This window comes from Pundamilia nyererei, unplaced genomic scaffold, assembly GCF_000239375.1.
Source record: "Pundamilia nyererei isolate P.nyererei 1_Seehausen unplaced genomic scaffold, PunNye1.0 scaffold00004, whole genome shotgun sequence".
Taxonomy (NCBI): Eukaryota; Metazoa; Chordata; class Actinopteri; order Cichliformes; family Cichlidae; genus Pundamilia; species Pundamilia nyererei.
Window position 1 is genome coordinate 5,262,034 of NW_005187405.1, and position 17,106 is coordinate 5,279,139.

Sequence of the window (17,106 nt, forward strand, 5' to 3'; positions counted from 1 at the left end):
GTGTGTGTGTGTGTGTGTGTGCGCGCGCACGCGCAGGACCAGGAATCGATCCTCACCATCCCCTGGGCCTGATGGTGCAGAGGTGTCCAAGTCAACAGAGCATAGAGACTCCAAGGGTACGTTAATGTTATAGACATGGTTAAAGACCAAAGGTTGCTCCCGCAGGGTCTGGTTGGCTGAGGAGTCGGAGGGGGGCAGATCCCCCCCTGGGGTCTGCCTCCTCACTCTGGTGGTACGAACCAGCCTGTTGTTTCCTGATGGAGCAGCATGAGCGGCACCCTGGAGTGAGACACAAAATGAAACAAAAAAATAAAAACCAGGACACGTGGTTTGTACTCAGAGGCTTCCAATTGTTTTTTTCTGATACCTTCTGTTTACAAAATGATAGAGTGAAAACTCAGAGGAACCCAGGGGACACAAAACAAGATGACACTAATATACAGTATATGAAAGATTTTCTCACTGGCTGCAACACTGACAAAACAATTTTCACATGAAAAAATTGGGTCATTTTCAAAATTCTGTGGTGACAGTTTAGTGTTTTCAGCTTGCACTCCCGGCGTGTGAGGTAGAGAATTTGGAGAATTACTGACATTTAATAAAGAAGTAATATTTGAAGCAGAAAGGGAATGATAAGAAAAAAAATACAGCCTGAAGCAGGTACATTTGAACTCTACTGGATGAGCTCTTAGTATAGAGTAACTGCACCTATCTACACAATTAACTGTTTGTTAAACTCATTCCCTCAGTAGCACAGCAAATGGTACAGTATGTAGCATATATTTCTCAAAATGTTTCCACATGGCACAGTAGCTGTGCACCTGTATATATTCTGCTGTAGCAAATTAATCAATAAACTAATATTTTTGTCAGTGCTATCACACTATCATGCTATTAGCTATAGCTTGATAATATAGGATTTTTAGGATTTCACTAACATCTGTTATCAGCTGGTAGTTGTGGCGATTTGCCAACAGGCAGGTTGCAAAGTGTCCTCTGGTGGCCTAACTGCAACAGCAACACGTTGTAACATATTGGCAAATAGCTAATAGTGGCCAGTAATATTGGCCCACAATAACTGGTTATATACAGACTACATGTTAGTAAGTTTTTGGTGATTACTTTTCTATCTATAGTTTATTTCAACTTGACCATTATTTAAGAGTCACAGAGTGCATTTGCCAAAAGCATAGACACTTCTCAGAAAAGTGTATACATCTATCTGCTTGTTAAGTGGTGGCACATCAGCCCCAGTCCAAGTCAGCTATACGTTGACTGAGGCTGTCTTCTTTTTATTGTGCTGTGCTGCTTAGTGTCTTGTCTTATTTAATGAAACAGATCCCCTCAAAATAATTAGTGACCTTCCTTTTTATTATCCCTGTCCATGTGCAGCACACCTTTAAGCTACATTCTAAAAGCTCACATCAAATTTTTTAAAACATTTAAAAAAAAAATCACTCTCAGTCTAATATTTCAATTCCCATGTTATGGACTGATAATCTCAGATGCTCTCTTGGCTGAAGTTTCCCACATGATCGTGTCTCTGCCCATCAGAAACCCTAAGCATTAAATTTTATTGAGGTAAAATGTTATATGTTCCCTGCGCTATAGTGTTTATATTAGCCTAATGATAGCTCTGCAGCTAGCCACTAGGTATCATTATATGTAAACTTGCCCAACCACTAACCCTGCTATTTAGTCTTTTGTCTTTGTTTACATCCAAACTTGTAGAAGAGCTGTACATTTTAGCTTTTTAGGAACACCAACGGTCAGAACATGGTGTATTATCTTTGTACTGAAACTAGCAAGCTAACGTCCTGCTAACTAAAACTCCTAAATCCTCTTTTTCATCGATGCTGTTAAAATTTATTGTTACACCTGGCAGAACAGCCACACTGATGATTTTATTGAAGTTGAAAGAATTTGGACCACTTTCCCAGTGCCTCTGTATCTCGGTTATTACTGAACTGAAGGAGGGTTTGTACCCAGACATAGCTAATGATGTCAAACTTAACAAGTGGACAGAATTAAAAGAAAGCAAACTGTTTGACAAAACATATCTTGGTAATACAAATCAAACAGCTATTACTGGAACATGTCTTACATCTTTACTGAAGAATGATAGCAACATGTCTTAAGTTTTTTCCCCTTCGATACCTGTCCCATAATTCTATTTTATTCTATTCTGTTCTAAGTTAGTGAATATGATCTCTGCCTATACAGCTTATTAGGGCTACCCTTCGAAAAACCAGCAATCTGTTCTAATGGTTGTCAAACCATATCTTTTTTGACATATAGTGAACTGTGAAAACTCATTGAGAGTACAGGGGAGGTTGTCAAATGTTGTCGAGTATGCCTACTTTTTACTTGACCATACAGGTTTAGCCTCATCCTTGAACACTGTATTGTGTTTGTAGCTCTCAAATAAATACAAAAAAGCATTTTCTTTAAAAAGAAATCTGAGAAAGGAAAAAAGATGTCAGTTACTAACTGGTGGAGAGAACATTAGCTTAATTAGGTAGCTAGCTGCAGATGTCAGGGACAGCTGTCACTGTCAAGGAAAAAAGAAAAAGAGGAGCTTGCTTTTGTCGCACTCTTTCTACCTCTTTCACTGAGAATTTCAACCTCTTTTTGTTGTTTATTACAGAAAACTGCACAAGTGTAACGCAGGAGCAGAAAGCTCGACAAACACAACATTAACTAAGACAGTCAACTGTGAAACTTTGAGTTTAATAACTGAAACAGTCTACTTTCTAGAAGAAACTGGAACAAACTGAAATACAAGCAGTCGAACTCATTATTTCTTCTCGATAGTCAAACTGGCCAGGGCAGGATTTCAGTGGATTTGTGCCCAGAATCAAGTGATTAACATTACTGCCAATAATAGTTCAGTGGAAATAAACAATGAATGTGAAAAAACAGTGCTACTCATTAAAAGAAAAGAAAAAAACAGAAAACAGAACAAATAAAGAAACCAACAGGAAAAATTTTTTTAATTCACCTGTAGAGTGAGAAACAGAGCCAAAACCAGGATCCAGCTTGTTGTGGGCACACTGGCCTGGTGATGCTGTCGTGCCATCGGCATGCCGGAGACAGCCCGAGTGAACAGTACCATCCACTGGAAACTGCGAAGGAGCAAAGAAGTAGAAGAGAAAGAAGTGAAGCAGGGAATCATTAAAAATTAGGTTTCAGGAAAAGAAAAGTATGGAATTACTCCTGTGTCTGTGCATCTCTCTGTCTGATACGTGAGCGAATGGGTAGTTGTAGTACCTTCAGATTATCCGCTGTAAATGATAAATAAATGCCTTTGATCTGATGTGAAATAATTGGCTTTATAGAGAAAAAGAAACTCTTCCGGGGATTAAGGAGTGAGCTAAGAACCTTTGAATGGATTTCACTGTGCAATACCAAATATTTGATCTTCCCACTTGGGAGCAATACAGAAATATTGCTCAGGGAGAGGGTTGATAGATGGATTTCAGCAGAGACACGGTCTGAGTGATGCTGCTGTAATCCCCTCTCCGTTGAGCAGAAGAGGGAGAACGGGAAACTACTGGAATAAAAGCCGCACAGCTGATGCAGATGCTCGAAGCAAACTGTCAGATATCAGCAGGGACATGACAGGACTGAAGTTTAATTTTAAAGCTGCTAGTTTAGTCACAATAATTAGACAATTTTAAAGCTGCTAGTTTTGTCACAATAATAGCACATTTTCATTTTATGCTCGACCGTAGATATTCGCACATTACCCCTAAGTTTTAATAGACATATGTGGTTAGTGGGGGCGAAAGGAAGGAGTTAAAAACGAGTCTGTGTTGTCTGCATTCAAAAAACCTTTTATCACAACAATACAATCTCATGTTGGTGAAGCAGGCTATTGCTCTCAGCTGGCTCCTTTTGTGAGAGACAGATGGAAATGTTCTTATCGCACCTAACTGGCTCAGGCCTTTTTTTCTTCTTTTTTTTGATCATTTAGGGTGGAAATGTTGAAACATGAGTGTATTTGCACATAAATGAAAAACAGAGAGACCCCCAGTGCGTTTGAGCCAAGCATCTTTAAAGTTGTCTCATTCAGAGAAAATGATTTTTTTTCTGGAATTAATGCATACGCAGTGTCTCGGACTATTTGCTTCTATACTGAAGATTAGTCACACAGTCACATATCTACCTGAGCACATCCTTCATTTTGTGACAGAGACAAAAAACCCTGAGTAGATGTGCAAGGGATTTTCTATATGTGTGGTGAAGATCTACACTCACACAAAGCACGACAGCACACACAGTTTATCAAAACGGTTCCATAGGAGGAGAATGGTTGGTCATATGTTACCATTTCCAGCACGCCTCGCTCCACACTGTGCTTCTAGCACTTTTAAAAATGACTTTGGCCTTGCAGAAATTGACTTCCAACCAGCGCTCTTCACTTTATGGTGAAGAGATGGAACTTTTTTGTACTTTGAAACCTCCCTTCAAGCATGGAGCTACTGCTCGACAAGACTGGAGCCATTTAACTGGTGAATTCAGCACAGAAACGATGAGCATGAAGATGATGACAAAGTGAGATGAACAAAGCCAACTGGAACTGTCTTGTTCACAGCCATTAGCCAAAGATGGATGCCATTGGCGAGCTTCAGTGGACGGCGGACACATTCTTAAAAAATGACAAATGGCATTACATATGTAGGGATTTCATTCAGTTCCTAAGAAAGGGAAGACAGGAAGCAGCTCTCGTGATCAACCTTTACCACGATGTTATAATATAAACAGCATGACTTGTGTCAACATATCAGACTGTTCAATGACACAGAAGGACAATGACACAGAAGTATCACAAAAATTTTCATTTCTCTTACTATAAACAAATAAGGTAGAGGTCTGGGGTGTGCATTCAGAGTTTCATCCTTCAAGGCAAATAGCAAACCCATATATATATATTTACGCTGGCAGTAATAAAACTTTGAAAGAGGTTCAAAGTCACAAGAGTATACTTCTGTTCCAGGGTCATGGTGCAAGCTGATGCCCACGAGCATTACCGCACAGACAAGGTTTTTCACGGAAGCTCAATTAAATACAGACCCACTCATTCACACTGAAGAGAATCGACATGCTTTAGGCAGTAAAACAGGCTTAATTTACTCACTTTTTTCCAGGAGAGAGAACATATGCACTTAGAGAAGCAAACACAAAGCCACCCAGCAATGATACACATGCTTTCAAATCCACAATGCACTCACAGACAGCCCCCGTATGCAATAGTACTCCAAAAAATGTTTGACAAATGTGTATATTTTCATAAAAACACACTTTATGTCAAATATAAAGTGTTTTTAATTCTTCTGTGTAATAGAAGCCTAATGTAGAAGTTTAAAAAATATTTCTTCAGCTTCACAGGAAAATATGAGCGCATGTGCATGTAAGATCAAAGCCATTTCCTTACCGCTAACTATTTCGTTCATCTAGGAGAATATAAATTTTATGGCTTTGAGGAAGCTCTGAAACAATGCTGTCACATCATGTATTACCTGGTGATTTTCTTCAGTGAAATTGGGTGAGTTCACCCCCTGCGAGGCTGAAATGAAACTGCCTGTTCCAATTATAATAAAAACCATCAGGGCACTTTATGCAATGTCACAAAGGAAAAGGTAAAATCAGCCTACACAAAGGAGGCCGCTACAAAATATCTAGCGCTATAAAATGAATCACAAAAGGCAGCAAGCTTATGAGTTTGATGTTAAAAAAAAGTTGCTTTGATCTCGTCTTTCTAACTTTTTTCATCTCTGTTAGATTAAACTTCTCTCTGAGGTGAATGTTTGAATCCTTGACAATATCTCTCCCTTTCATCCACAATGGGGTTTATGAGCAACCGAGTCAACATAAAAAGAGAACTGAATCTAAAAATGCATAGTGTAATTACACTGAGATACTTATCCCATTATTTAGAAACAGTCCTTTAATCATATTTAGTAGATATTGAAGCTGGAGCTGGTAAATGGCAAAACTGTATCTTGGTTTTAAGACATAATAATCAAACTATGACACATATCAATATGTAGATGATGTAGATGATGTTTACAAAGGATTAATGAATACTGTAAAGCGGAATCATTAAATTATTATACAGAGTTAAGTGTATCTCACAGTCTCCAGACCAGCTGTTACCAGCAGTACATGACAAAATATCCCACCTTCAAAAAACATATTAAGTATTTTACTCAAGCAATGCAATACTGAAATATTCTTTGCATTTTTTGACATTAAATACGTCAGTCTTTTGACTGCATTCCACCGCACAGCTCCTGCTTGTGATGTTTTAGCATTTGATTGAAACTGTAACATGTGCTATGTATAGCATCTATTTGTATTTGCATGATAAATGGCTGCCAGTGGGTGGTACAGTTGGAGCAGTGCATAACACTTTCACCTCACAGCAAGAAGGTGTTGGGGCCTTACAGGTGCAATCTGTATGTTGTCCATGAGCCAGCATGATACTTCCCCATTTGCTTTGGTTTCCTCCCACAGACCAAAGACAGGATTGTTAATTTAAATGCTGATTCTAAATTGGCCAACAGTACAGATGTGAGAGTGTGTGGTTGTCTGTCTCTCTGTGTTAGCCCTGTGATGAAGTGTTAAAATGAAAATGGACGGATGGTAGCTGTGGGAATCTACCATTTTTAACATTTTGTGATATGCTGAGTACTGTAACAATATATACTACAATTTTTTTCCAACTGCTAATTATATCCTTAAAATTATATTTGTTAGTGTTACACTTCAGTTGTTTTTCTTTTTTTGAGTTGTGTAAAGCAACCATCACTGCCACTAAAACCTGCCATAAATGTTGTCATTTGACACTGTTTGTTACCAGCCTATGTTTGAATCAGGGACAAGCTGTTTCTGGTAATACAGCAATTAACACTGGTAAATAGTTACAGTCAATCGAGTCAAATCCCCTGGAGTTACACTCATTGATAAAGACTCATTCAGCATTTATAAACTAGGCAGCGATCATTTACCAACCTTCGAAAATCTCTTTGAGAGTGGCCGCAGTCAGTCCAAGTCAGAGTGCAACTAGTTGCAGAAAGATTGCCTTCTACTAGATGTGATGAGCCCTTATAGTTGATGATCCTGTATCAATACAATATTGCCATGCAAAAAATTGCAATACTAACGATACATACCCCCCCACCCCCGACCCTACCCCCCACCCCAATACCTACTGGATGGATGGATGGATAGATATATGGAAATGTGAATGCCTGTTCTTAGCCTCTTATCCAATATCATCTTCAACAGGCTCCAGCATATCCAAGTTGCTACCCTGGCTGAATAGGCAGTGCAGAAAATATTGCAGGCTTAATGTTCGCTTGAGTGATGTGATAATCAATTTAGCACCTCTAGCCAGATTTCCACAAAGTGATACAAAACTTGGCCTTGTCAGTAGAAGTCTTCATCTTCTGAACCCAACCTCTACCCTTTTCACTAAAAATAGCATTTTGGATCTAATAAGATGTCCTGGGAAGATCACCAGCTGCTCCAACAGACTCGGAGAAGCCAAAGTAAAATCAGAGAATATCCACATACTCTCAAGTGAGCTAACAAAGGATCTCTCTCTCTTTCTCTGATATTAGCTCAAACGTTTACAATCTGTGCTATAGAACTCGATTTGTCACACAAGTTTCTACAATATTTACAATATACAGAACTGTTTTCATTACGAACCACTGAGGCATGGTTAATTAACTAAACCTATTTTTGTAACTCATCACTCATAAGTTTCGACTACAGTAAGGAAGTTTACTGCAGTGTTTTCCGTTGGGGCTACTGCAATTTGTGTTTGAAGACAGCAAGTCACTCAATCACAGTGTAAGGGTGTCAATGCTGCTTGGTGCCTTGATTAGGTAATGCTCATGCTTCTGATCACATTCTTACTTAAAAGCTTACTTAACCTCTTTTGTGTATTCCCCAGGTTTTAAAGGTGATCCTTTCAAATCTGAACATACATTATGTTTCTGTATGAGGATATTTCTCTTTTTTTCTGGTTTTGCCACATGCGACAGAGCAGACAATGGAAACTGAACCATCCTGAGATGTATAAGGGAGCTTTATTTTGCTTTTCTGTGTCTCTCCTTGCTGTTTTCCTTAGACCTCTCTCAGTACTTTTTATTTTTTAAAAAGAAAAACTGCTGCACCACATGATGTTCACTGGCATTTATTCCAATGGCTCTGCTTAGATCACACCTCTTGCTGATTTTGGCTCTTATTCAAGCATTAATTGAACCTGTTGACCCAGCCACACTGAACGTATAATATATTCAGGTGCCGTTATATTATTCATCCTTTAGAGGAGCTTGCAGACCAAGTTAACAAGCATGTTTGTGTAATAGCATAGCCACTGACGGTAGGAGAAAGAAGACCCTTTGTTTTGTTTTTTGAACTAGATCCTGATGTGACTGTGTCGTGACTCTCACACAGTGTAATGTGTCAGAAAAGTTTTTATCTGACTAAGAAAGCTGGGACTTTCTTTCATCTATGAGGCAGCTTTTTTTTTTTTTTTTGCTTTTTATCCATTCACCTGTATTTCAATATACAGAATATATACTCTTTTCTGACTCCAAACAGGAAGGAAATCACAAAAAAAGTTGAACTGAACAAAACATTTTTCCTTGGTTCTCATAGAAGCTGGGCTGTGCCTAGTTTTTTTTTACATGCTAACTCTTGACTTCTCTTTAGTTTCTGTTAATAATAATGATATATTGTTATATGTCGCATCTTATTGTTCATCTGAAGTTCTTTATCATGCCCTGACATGTAAAAACTTAGAACTGAAAGACAGTCTAGTTTTTCATAGCAAATATTACTTTTGTTAACAGGAATAGAAAACATATTTTTCTGATGACTATTTCGACCCACAGATTCATATCCATTTATTACACATGGATTTCAAATAAACAGTTTTGTACAAATGATAGTGAAACAACACATCGCCCAAGCCAGTACAGTAGCTTAAGAATGAGCTGTTGCTATATTTGGGTAGTTGCAGTAGGTAGTTGCAAACACTCGGCTGTACTTTTCCCAAGGATTATTATTGCTGTTGTTTGGTCATTCAAACTGCAGATATTTTTTTTAAAAACATATTGTGCTTAATATTGAACTTTGATGTCAACAGACTCACACAGAGTCCTGCAGTGCTGTACAGCTTATTCTTAGTTTACACTGGAGGTGTGAACACCTGTCTTTCTATGTGAGCAACAAAAAGCACAACAGGTTGTTATTAGCGCAACAGTATCAACAGCCGCTGTAAGCGCTACTCCCTGCCTCATCCATTATGATTCCCTCACCGCGGATGAGTGAACCGAGCCATGAATTGTGCGAGTGTTGTGCTTGCAGCTCTTTACTGAGCGGATAGCAAAATTTACAACGACTCGTGGCGTTCTCGCTCCCGTGGGTTTTCTCTTAAAACATGTTGCACCACCTGCATTTACACTTGAGCGCCTTGTAAGGTTCTGCATGAACCCACTTTTTTCATAATTTATACCAGTTATTATTTTAGGGGGAAAAGTGAAAGATTTGAAGAAGATGAAGTATTAGAAACTATAGGAACACAAGGGAAAAGGGGGGGGAGAGTGTGCACAGAAAGAAATAGCATGCTACAAAAATAACAAGATGTAATTACAGACAGGAGTGAAAGTAAAATGATTACAGGGATGTAATAATGAAATAAAACAAAACATGAGAACCAACAGAAGACGGTTCAAGAGATATGAAAAAGAAAGTTGAAGAGAAGGAGCACGCAGCTGAACAAGCCTCTCTCATCCAGCCAGCTGCACCATGAAACGGGAAGCAGCCACTGAATGCCTCACTTCCCACACTCCCCTCACGATCATAGAGTCTCTCAGAAAAAAAAAAATGTGTGTGTAGGTGTGTGTATCTGTGTGTTTTAGCAGTTAGGGACCCACAGGAGATTAACATCCCTGTTGGATTATGGAAGGGATGCGTACTGGAGAGCTTCATTAACTCTGCATGTGTGGGTGCGTGTGTGTGTGTGTGTGTGTGTGTGTGTGTGTGTCTGCCGCTCTCGTTCCATGGCCACGGGGCTTTTTAGGCTGTTGCCTCCTGAATAAGTGTTTGCTGTCTGCCCTGTATGTCTCAATCTGTGCATGTGGTCTCCTTCGTCTGTGGAAGCCTCCGGGGCTTCACGAGAACAGATAAATCAGCCCTGGGAGCAGTTGACTGTCACTATCCCTTTACAGCTGTCCAGAGGAGGACAGTGAAAGTGTTTATGAAGCAATCGCCTTCTGTAATCCAGCCCTGGTGATCTCTGGGGCCTCCCTAGCTTATAAGACACAGAGACACATCGGCGTAGAGAGACACTGTGATCAAGCCCTCCTCTGCTTTAAGGTGCAGCAGACTGGATGCTAGACTCAGGCCTGAACTGCTATCAGGGGGCACAACACATCCATCTGCTGAAATGTTGCCGGTGCTCTTCAGTAACACACCGCTACATTACAACATGGAGTCGGTGAGGAGAGGATGAAGGCGACAACGTTTTTTTCCCCCCGACTTTTCTCCCCCTCATGATTTTATTCACCTCATTCAGAAAAATCACCTTTGCTCTATCCCGGTCCATCTCCTCTTTTTTGCTTCTCTCGTTTTTTATTATCTCCAGTTGTCACTTTCACCATCTTCTTTTATCTCACTAACAGGGATTTCATTTTCTCTCTTTCTCTGAGGATTTTCTTTATCCCTGAAAGTCATTTCTTCCGCACTGTGAAGTAATTCCATTCGTCCGGAGATGCTGATTTTCAGACTGAAAGCCACATGCTGTAGAGATGGAAAAACTGACATTTCTCTCCTCTGCCATCATTTATTTCTTACTCTCTTTTTCTGGAAGAACCCCTGTTATCCCCTCCTGGCTAACCCTATGGAAGTAAAGCCACAACTTCCATTTGCACAGGTTAATGTGCAGCCACCTCAACATGAACATAAAACCAATACCATGCTTTCTTGCGTGGGTGATCGCTCATTTTCTCTCTCTCCCATCGCTCGCATTCCTTTATTCCTTCTCCATCCTCGCATCTGCTTCTTTCTCCCAGTGTCTCTCTCTCTCAGTCTCCCTGCTTCCCTACCTTCTAAATTGGACTCAGGCAACATCACGATGCTTTTCTCATTATTCCCATCACTCTGGCCAAATTGCCTTGTCTTTCAGGACCATTGGACTCTGTTCATTGGCTGTTCCTGCAACCAGTCTTTCCCCCATTTCAGGGCTGTTTCAGAGCAAAGATGGGACCAAGAAATGGATTCAATTCTACAGCAAATAATACAACCTCAGGCCACTGATGACTGTGTGCTCCACACTGCACACAGTGATCCATTTATCAAGGAACGTGTAAACAAATGTTCACAGGAAGAACTGTGATAACATGCAGTGAAGAAAGAACTGCTGCACAGTGGTTGTTCATCTGAAAGAAGTTTCTTTAATCTGTGTCTTTCAGTCTTTCACTAATTTGTTTCTGCTAATTAATAACTTTCAGTCAAACACATGGCCAGTACAACAACAATAGGCCAAGCAGAAATCCCAGCAAGACTTTACTCAGAAAAAAAGACATAGAAGTGCGAGACGAACATTTAGCATTTGAGGTGCCAGTCTGTGAGGTGTGCTACATGAATTAAGGATGGGCGTGTTCCACTATTGCCAGCTTTTGTCATAATTTAGAGTGTACACCTGAATGATTAAATTCAACTAATGTCGATAGATGAGAATTAACACACCAGACAACATTGTTTGAGTTCCTAGAGGACTCAGGGTAGTCTTCTGCTGCTGTGGTCTATCTGCTTCAGGATCGATATGTGGTCCATTCAGAGATACTCTTCTGCATACCTTGGGAATAACGAGTGGTTATTTGAGTTCCTGTTGCCTTCCTATCAGCTCAAAGTAATCTGACCAATCTCCTCTGATCTCTTCCATCAACATTTTTCTTTTTCGGATCCATTCTCTGTAAACCCTAGTGATGGTTTAAGTGACTTTGAACCATGCTATGTTGGAAATTAGTGGAATGAGCTTTCTTCCCTGTTCTGCTGCTCATATTTAAATCCAGCAGGTCATTCTGACCATGCCTACTCGCCTCAAATGAGTTGCTGCCATGTGATTGGATAATTGGCCGTGAGTGTATGTACCCCATCTAGACTCCTTTTGTGTTTAGCTTATATTCAAACGTCGAATTGTCTTCTCTCACTTGTTCAGTGCTGGTAGAAAAATAGTTTGTCTCACAAATGAGACAAATTTGCACAGTTTGACAGAAAATGAGACAAACTGCAACAAAAGATAAATCCTGAAACAGAGACAAAAAGAGAACATTCATAATGACAAAAAAAAGAAAAAAATCAGGCAGATAAACAGTGGAAGAAAAACACAAGCACAGAGTCGGTGAGGAGAAACCAGATAAAAAATAAATAAATAAATGCTGCATAGAGACAAGAGAACACGAGAGAGATTCAGAAAGAGGGCACGGGGGACAGATTGAGCTAAATGGACAGAATGGACGGGTGGACAAGTGTGAGAGGAGAGTTAAAAAATTTAGAGTGAAGGAAAATGCTTAAGCCCTTTTGAGTTCAGTCAGCTGTGAGTCGGGAGAATGAAAAAGACTTCTTTTTCTCTTTCACTGTCTGCTGCAGCCGAATACCCACTTCTCCTCTATTCTGCCCTGATACAATACATGGCTTTTAGCAAATTCATTTTCCATCTCAGGGCTGCCCACTGCACATTTTTGAAAAGAAATAATCATTTATTAAATAAAAGAAAATACATAAGGGCAGAAAACATAAATATACCAAGCCAAAAGCTGCCATGCCGTATTTTGAGGGGTATTTTATGCATGCTAGGTGTATATTCTCTTTCGAAAGCAGCACTCATTTACATTTTATCACTCTTCTATGTGGGACCTGCACAAAACACATCAAACAGCCTGTCATTGCCTGAGTCCGACATGCATTTGTACTCCTCTGCCTCTCTTTCCCTCCCTTTTCACTCAATTCCCTTTCACTATCTTTTTACTCAGGCATGACCTAAAACAAAAAAAATGGACAAAAAAAAAAACTTCAAAAACCTCCAGCCTGTCACCTGATGAGCTGTCATCGTCTGCTTGTCCAATTCCCTTCTTTTCTAGTAAGCCATTTCTCTCCTTTCATCTTCCCCTTTGAAAGGCTTTTGTTTCTTGTGGGGACAGAAATGACAAACACTTTCTGCTGTACCTTTCATATACAGTAAATAGGTGGGAAAAAAAGTCATACTCCTCCCACCTGTGCTATCTGTTTCTCGCTCGCTCTCTCTCCTGTGATTTAAGGTGGGTTGAAACGCGACACAAAACGCAGCAACAATCCAATATCATAAGCTGTGCTGAGACGATAAAGCAGCTACGAGGGATCAGAAGGATTGACACGTTCTTCTGTTGCAGCTGTCTGCTCGATGCCATGACAGCGAGGGAAGAAGTGCTCCTGGCGCTCACTAGGGATTGGATTCAATTACTAAATAAATAGCTCAATGGCGGAGAGCCACAATAAGTGGTTGCTTTAACGCCGAAATAGTATTATGTTTCATTATTATGACTATCTGCTTGTATTTGTGCAGGCATTGTCATACTTTAATAAAAACCTGTTTCTAAATGTAGTGAAGGCATTAAAATGGAGAATGTTTCATGCTAAAGCAGGCTTATCAATGACACTGTGATTTTACGCTTCATTCTTGTTTAGTTTAGTAATATTTTGTGGTAATACCTATGTAATCTGCTACACCTGTCACAATGAGCTGTGTGAAGAGTAGCGAAACCACAAGCAGATACTCTCGAGGCAGATGAAAAAAGCATGTATTGCTGATTAGTCCTAAAGAAACACAAAGTCTTTTGCTCTTTTGATCCATTTTAGACACAAGATCAGAAAACACTGGAAATACACTACCACCAAAACACAGTCATGTTAACGATACAGCAATGAACAAAGGAATGGCAGGAGTATTTACCCAAAGGTAACCAAGAACACAAACCTAAAGAACAGAATCAACATAACACAAAGGATATACAACTCTCAAACAGGAACTCCAATGAAACACATCAAATATAAAATCAAAACCCAGGACAATGGCCAAAAATGTCAGGCCTTAGGCTTTACTATTTCTTTCTGAAAGGTTTTGCATTCTGCCTGTGAATAAATAAATAAACTACAATATAATCTACAGAAATATATTCAATACTAACAGCACAAAGAAAACTAGGCCCTGCACTGCAAAACAAGATTGACATACTCAGGTTATCTTTCTGTTATCTGGATTCACATACCCTAACAGTAAACCAGTTAACCAAGTGTTAACCCAGTATTTCCTGATCTTGGTATACACACACTCACATAAAAAGGCTTGGCACTGGCAGTCACATTTATTAGTTCGCCGGCAACCGAGTGGATGATTTTACAGCAGAAGAGTAAATGATAATATTAAAGAAATATGAAGAGGTTACACACCGACTACAGAATGATAATAAAATAGCTGCGACAGATAAAAGACAAGCACTACAGTAGTAGTAGCAGCTTAGTGTTAAAACACTGTATGAACGTGTGCGCACTTTAAACATTTTAGTCAATAAGACTGGAAAAAAGCTACTGTATTACTGAAGCGTCGCTGATTTGAAGACAGGAAGCAAAGCTGTGTTAGCAAACTTGCATACTTTCAATTGAATATCACAACTCTATCATGGAGTCAAGAGAGAATCTGATGAGTTATAATATAGTATTAGTATACAGTATATAATCGTATTCTGTTCAATTAATGTTTAAATTTGCATAAGACAGCTTTACCATTCAGTCTTTCAGCTGTAGTCTCAGTGGTGTTTAATGGTCTGACAGGAAGTAAAGAAAGAAATACAAAGACAGAATTTAAATCTAGCCTTAGTTTACGTGTGACTAATATAAAGCCCATGAGTTCAAATAGCTATCCTGATTTATGCATTAATGCTTATACAACAACAAAATTGTTGCAAACCGGGACAAAATAAGGAAAATCTTAAATAAAAGTCTGTATCTCTTACTGATGCTCATCCAGGAAACACAAAGACGTTTGATGCTATGAAAAAATGTATACACTCCTGCTATCCAGGTACAGCGGTCGGAGAAATCCTCCAGGAATTTTGGTAGTGTCGACTGGTCAGAAAGTGGTGGCTTCATATCTGCTGATCTCTAATCTGGAACCTAAACTGATCCGAAACAGGTTAGGTTTGCATCCTGAGTTACCATCAAAGGTTAAGAAGGCAAGCGAACATCATAGAGGAAGCACTTTTATGGAGGGAATTTGGGGTTTCTACCTATAGAATCAAAAATGCTGTCAGCAACTAAAAAAATAAATAAAATTAAGATCCCCTGCTGAAGTTGAGATTTATGAGTTTATAAAATTATATAGTATTATATTTATTGGAAACAATTATTTAGGTGTAAACCATTTAGGTAAGAGATGCCCCCAAGAACCTTGCATAACTGATTGTTTGTATTATTATTTTTATTATTATTATTAGTAGTAGTAGTATTAGTAGTAATAGTTGTAGTGGTAGTATTACCACTGGTAGTATTTTTGTGCTTTTTTCCTTTGTTTAAATATGCACCATATAGTGCTTGCATCCATTTTCTATAGATACCACTCTTTATTTTTTCTCTGTAAAGGCTAACCTGGTCCAGTACTGACTTTGACTTCCAAATATAAATTATTAACCAAACTATAACTGGACTTGACTTTTATTACTGAGTCGGGTACCAACTGAGAGGAAAGACTGATAAGCCATTTTATTACTGGTCAATCTGAAGAGTTACAGACATAAAATGTAGATAAATCGTTTGATTGTCAAGTCCCTTGACAAATCAGTGCCATTGTTCAATATCTTCTGGTATAAATCTCCAAGGATTGCTTAAAGAAGCTGCTGGATTGACTTCATTCCTACCCCTCGTTAATAATCTCATCGATCTCTATGGTGCATTGCCAGAAATCTTACTCCTATTGAGAACTGGACCTTGCTTGCCTTTACTGGCTACCAGTACAATGAAGAAATTGTATTCATTACCCTTAAGCCACACCTTGGACTCGAGCCCAGCTGTATCTGAGCTTTTAAGTCCTTGTGAGTATAACCGTGGCTTGAGATCCTGAGGCAGTACTGATTTGGTCATTTCACGGTCTAGACAGAAGACTAAGAACTGTCAAGCTTTCTTCATCAGAACTGCAGAAAACTCTTTGAATGACATTTCTGATGAGATCAAGTCAAACTTTGTGTTTTGTTTTGATTTTTTGTGCTTTTGCAATTTAGAAATGATATAAATTCATGTAAATAAAACAGACAAAGAAAAACAGAGCAAAGCTTGCAAACCATTATCGTTATTAAGCTGCCACTTATAGGGTTTGTCTGGCATTTATTATGACTATAAATCACAGCGAAGAAGAGTCAGGTATCACAATCACAATCATATAATAAAGGAAATGTCAGTTTTTTTCTGCAGTAGGGACAAACTGTTAAGACATCCAGTATTGATCGAGCTTACACAAGGTCAAATTGAAGTTGCCTTCAGTATAGAGGAAGGTAAGGTCAGATTGAACGGGTCATCTCAGCTACATCTCTTTTCCTGGGCATCAGATTGTGATGCTTTGAGTTCCAGGAATAGCCTGGTGAGGAGAAGACACAAGGGTCCACTTCATTAGCAGAGAGCCTGTCACAGTGACAGACTGCTCGAAGTGTTTTACCAGCCTGGTCTTAACACAGCAAAAGCAGAAATAGAATAAAATCTCAAAAGTAAGGGTACAGTTACAAAAGGAAAAAAGCTCCAGTTAAGGAACAGTAGGTAAATTGACATTCCTTTGGTATGAAACCTGTAATGATCTTAATTTATTTAATTTCTCCTTCCCCAGTGTTCAGTAAGAGCAGAAAAGTGCTACATAAACACCAGGCAATTTACATGCAGTGTTGGGAAGGTTACTTTTAAAATGTATTCCATTACAGAATACAGAATACATGCCCCAAAATGTATTCTGTAACGTATTCCGTTACGTTACTCAATGACAGTAACGTATTCTGAATACTTTGGATT

The 17,106-nt window shown here is 39.1% G+C and overlaps 1 protein-coding gene across 3 annotated transcripts in view; it reads right to left on the reverse strand.

Annotated features, from left to right (window-relative positions):
• Positions 1-17,106, reverse strand: part of tnr (tenascin R (restrictin, janusin)) — a 198,729-nt gene that overhangs the window by 73,914 nt on the left and 107,709 nt on the right. For all 3 annotated transcript variants that reach the window (XM_005721309.1, XM_013912896.1, XM_013912893.1), the window contains exons 4-5: positions 3,002-3,125; positions 57-279 (exon numbers count right to left, since the gene is read on the reverse strand). In XM_005721309.1, the coding sequence (XP_005721366.1) occupies positions 57-279; positions 3,002-3,115 (337 nt within the window). In that variant the 5' untranslated portion in view covers positions 3,116-3,125. The remainder of the gene's footprint in view (positions 1-56; positions 280-3,001; positions 3,126-17,106) is intronic.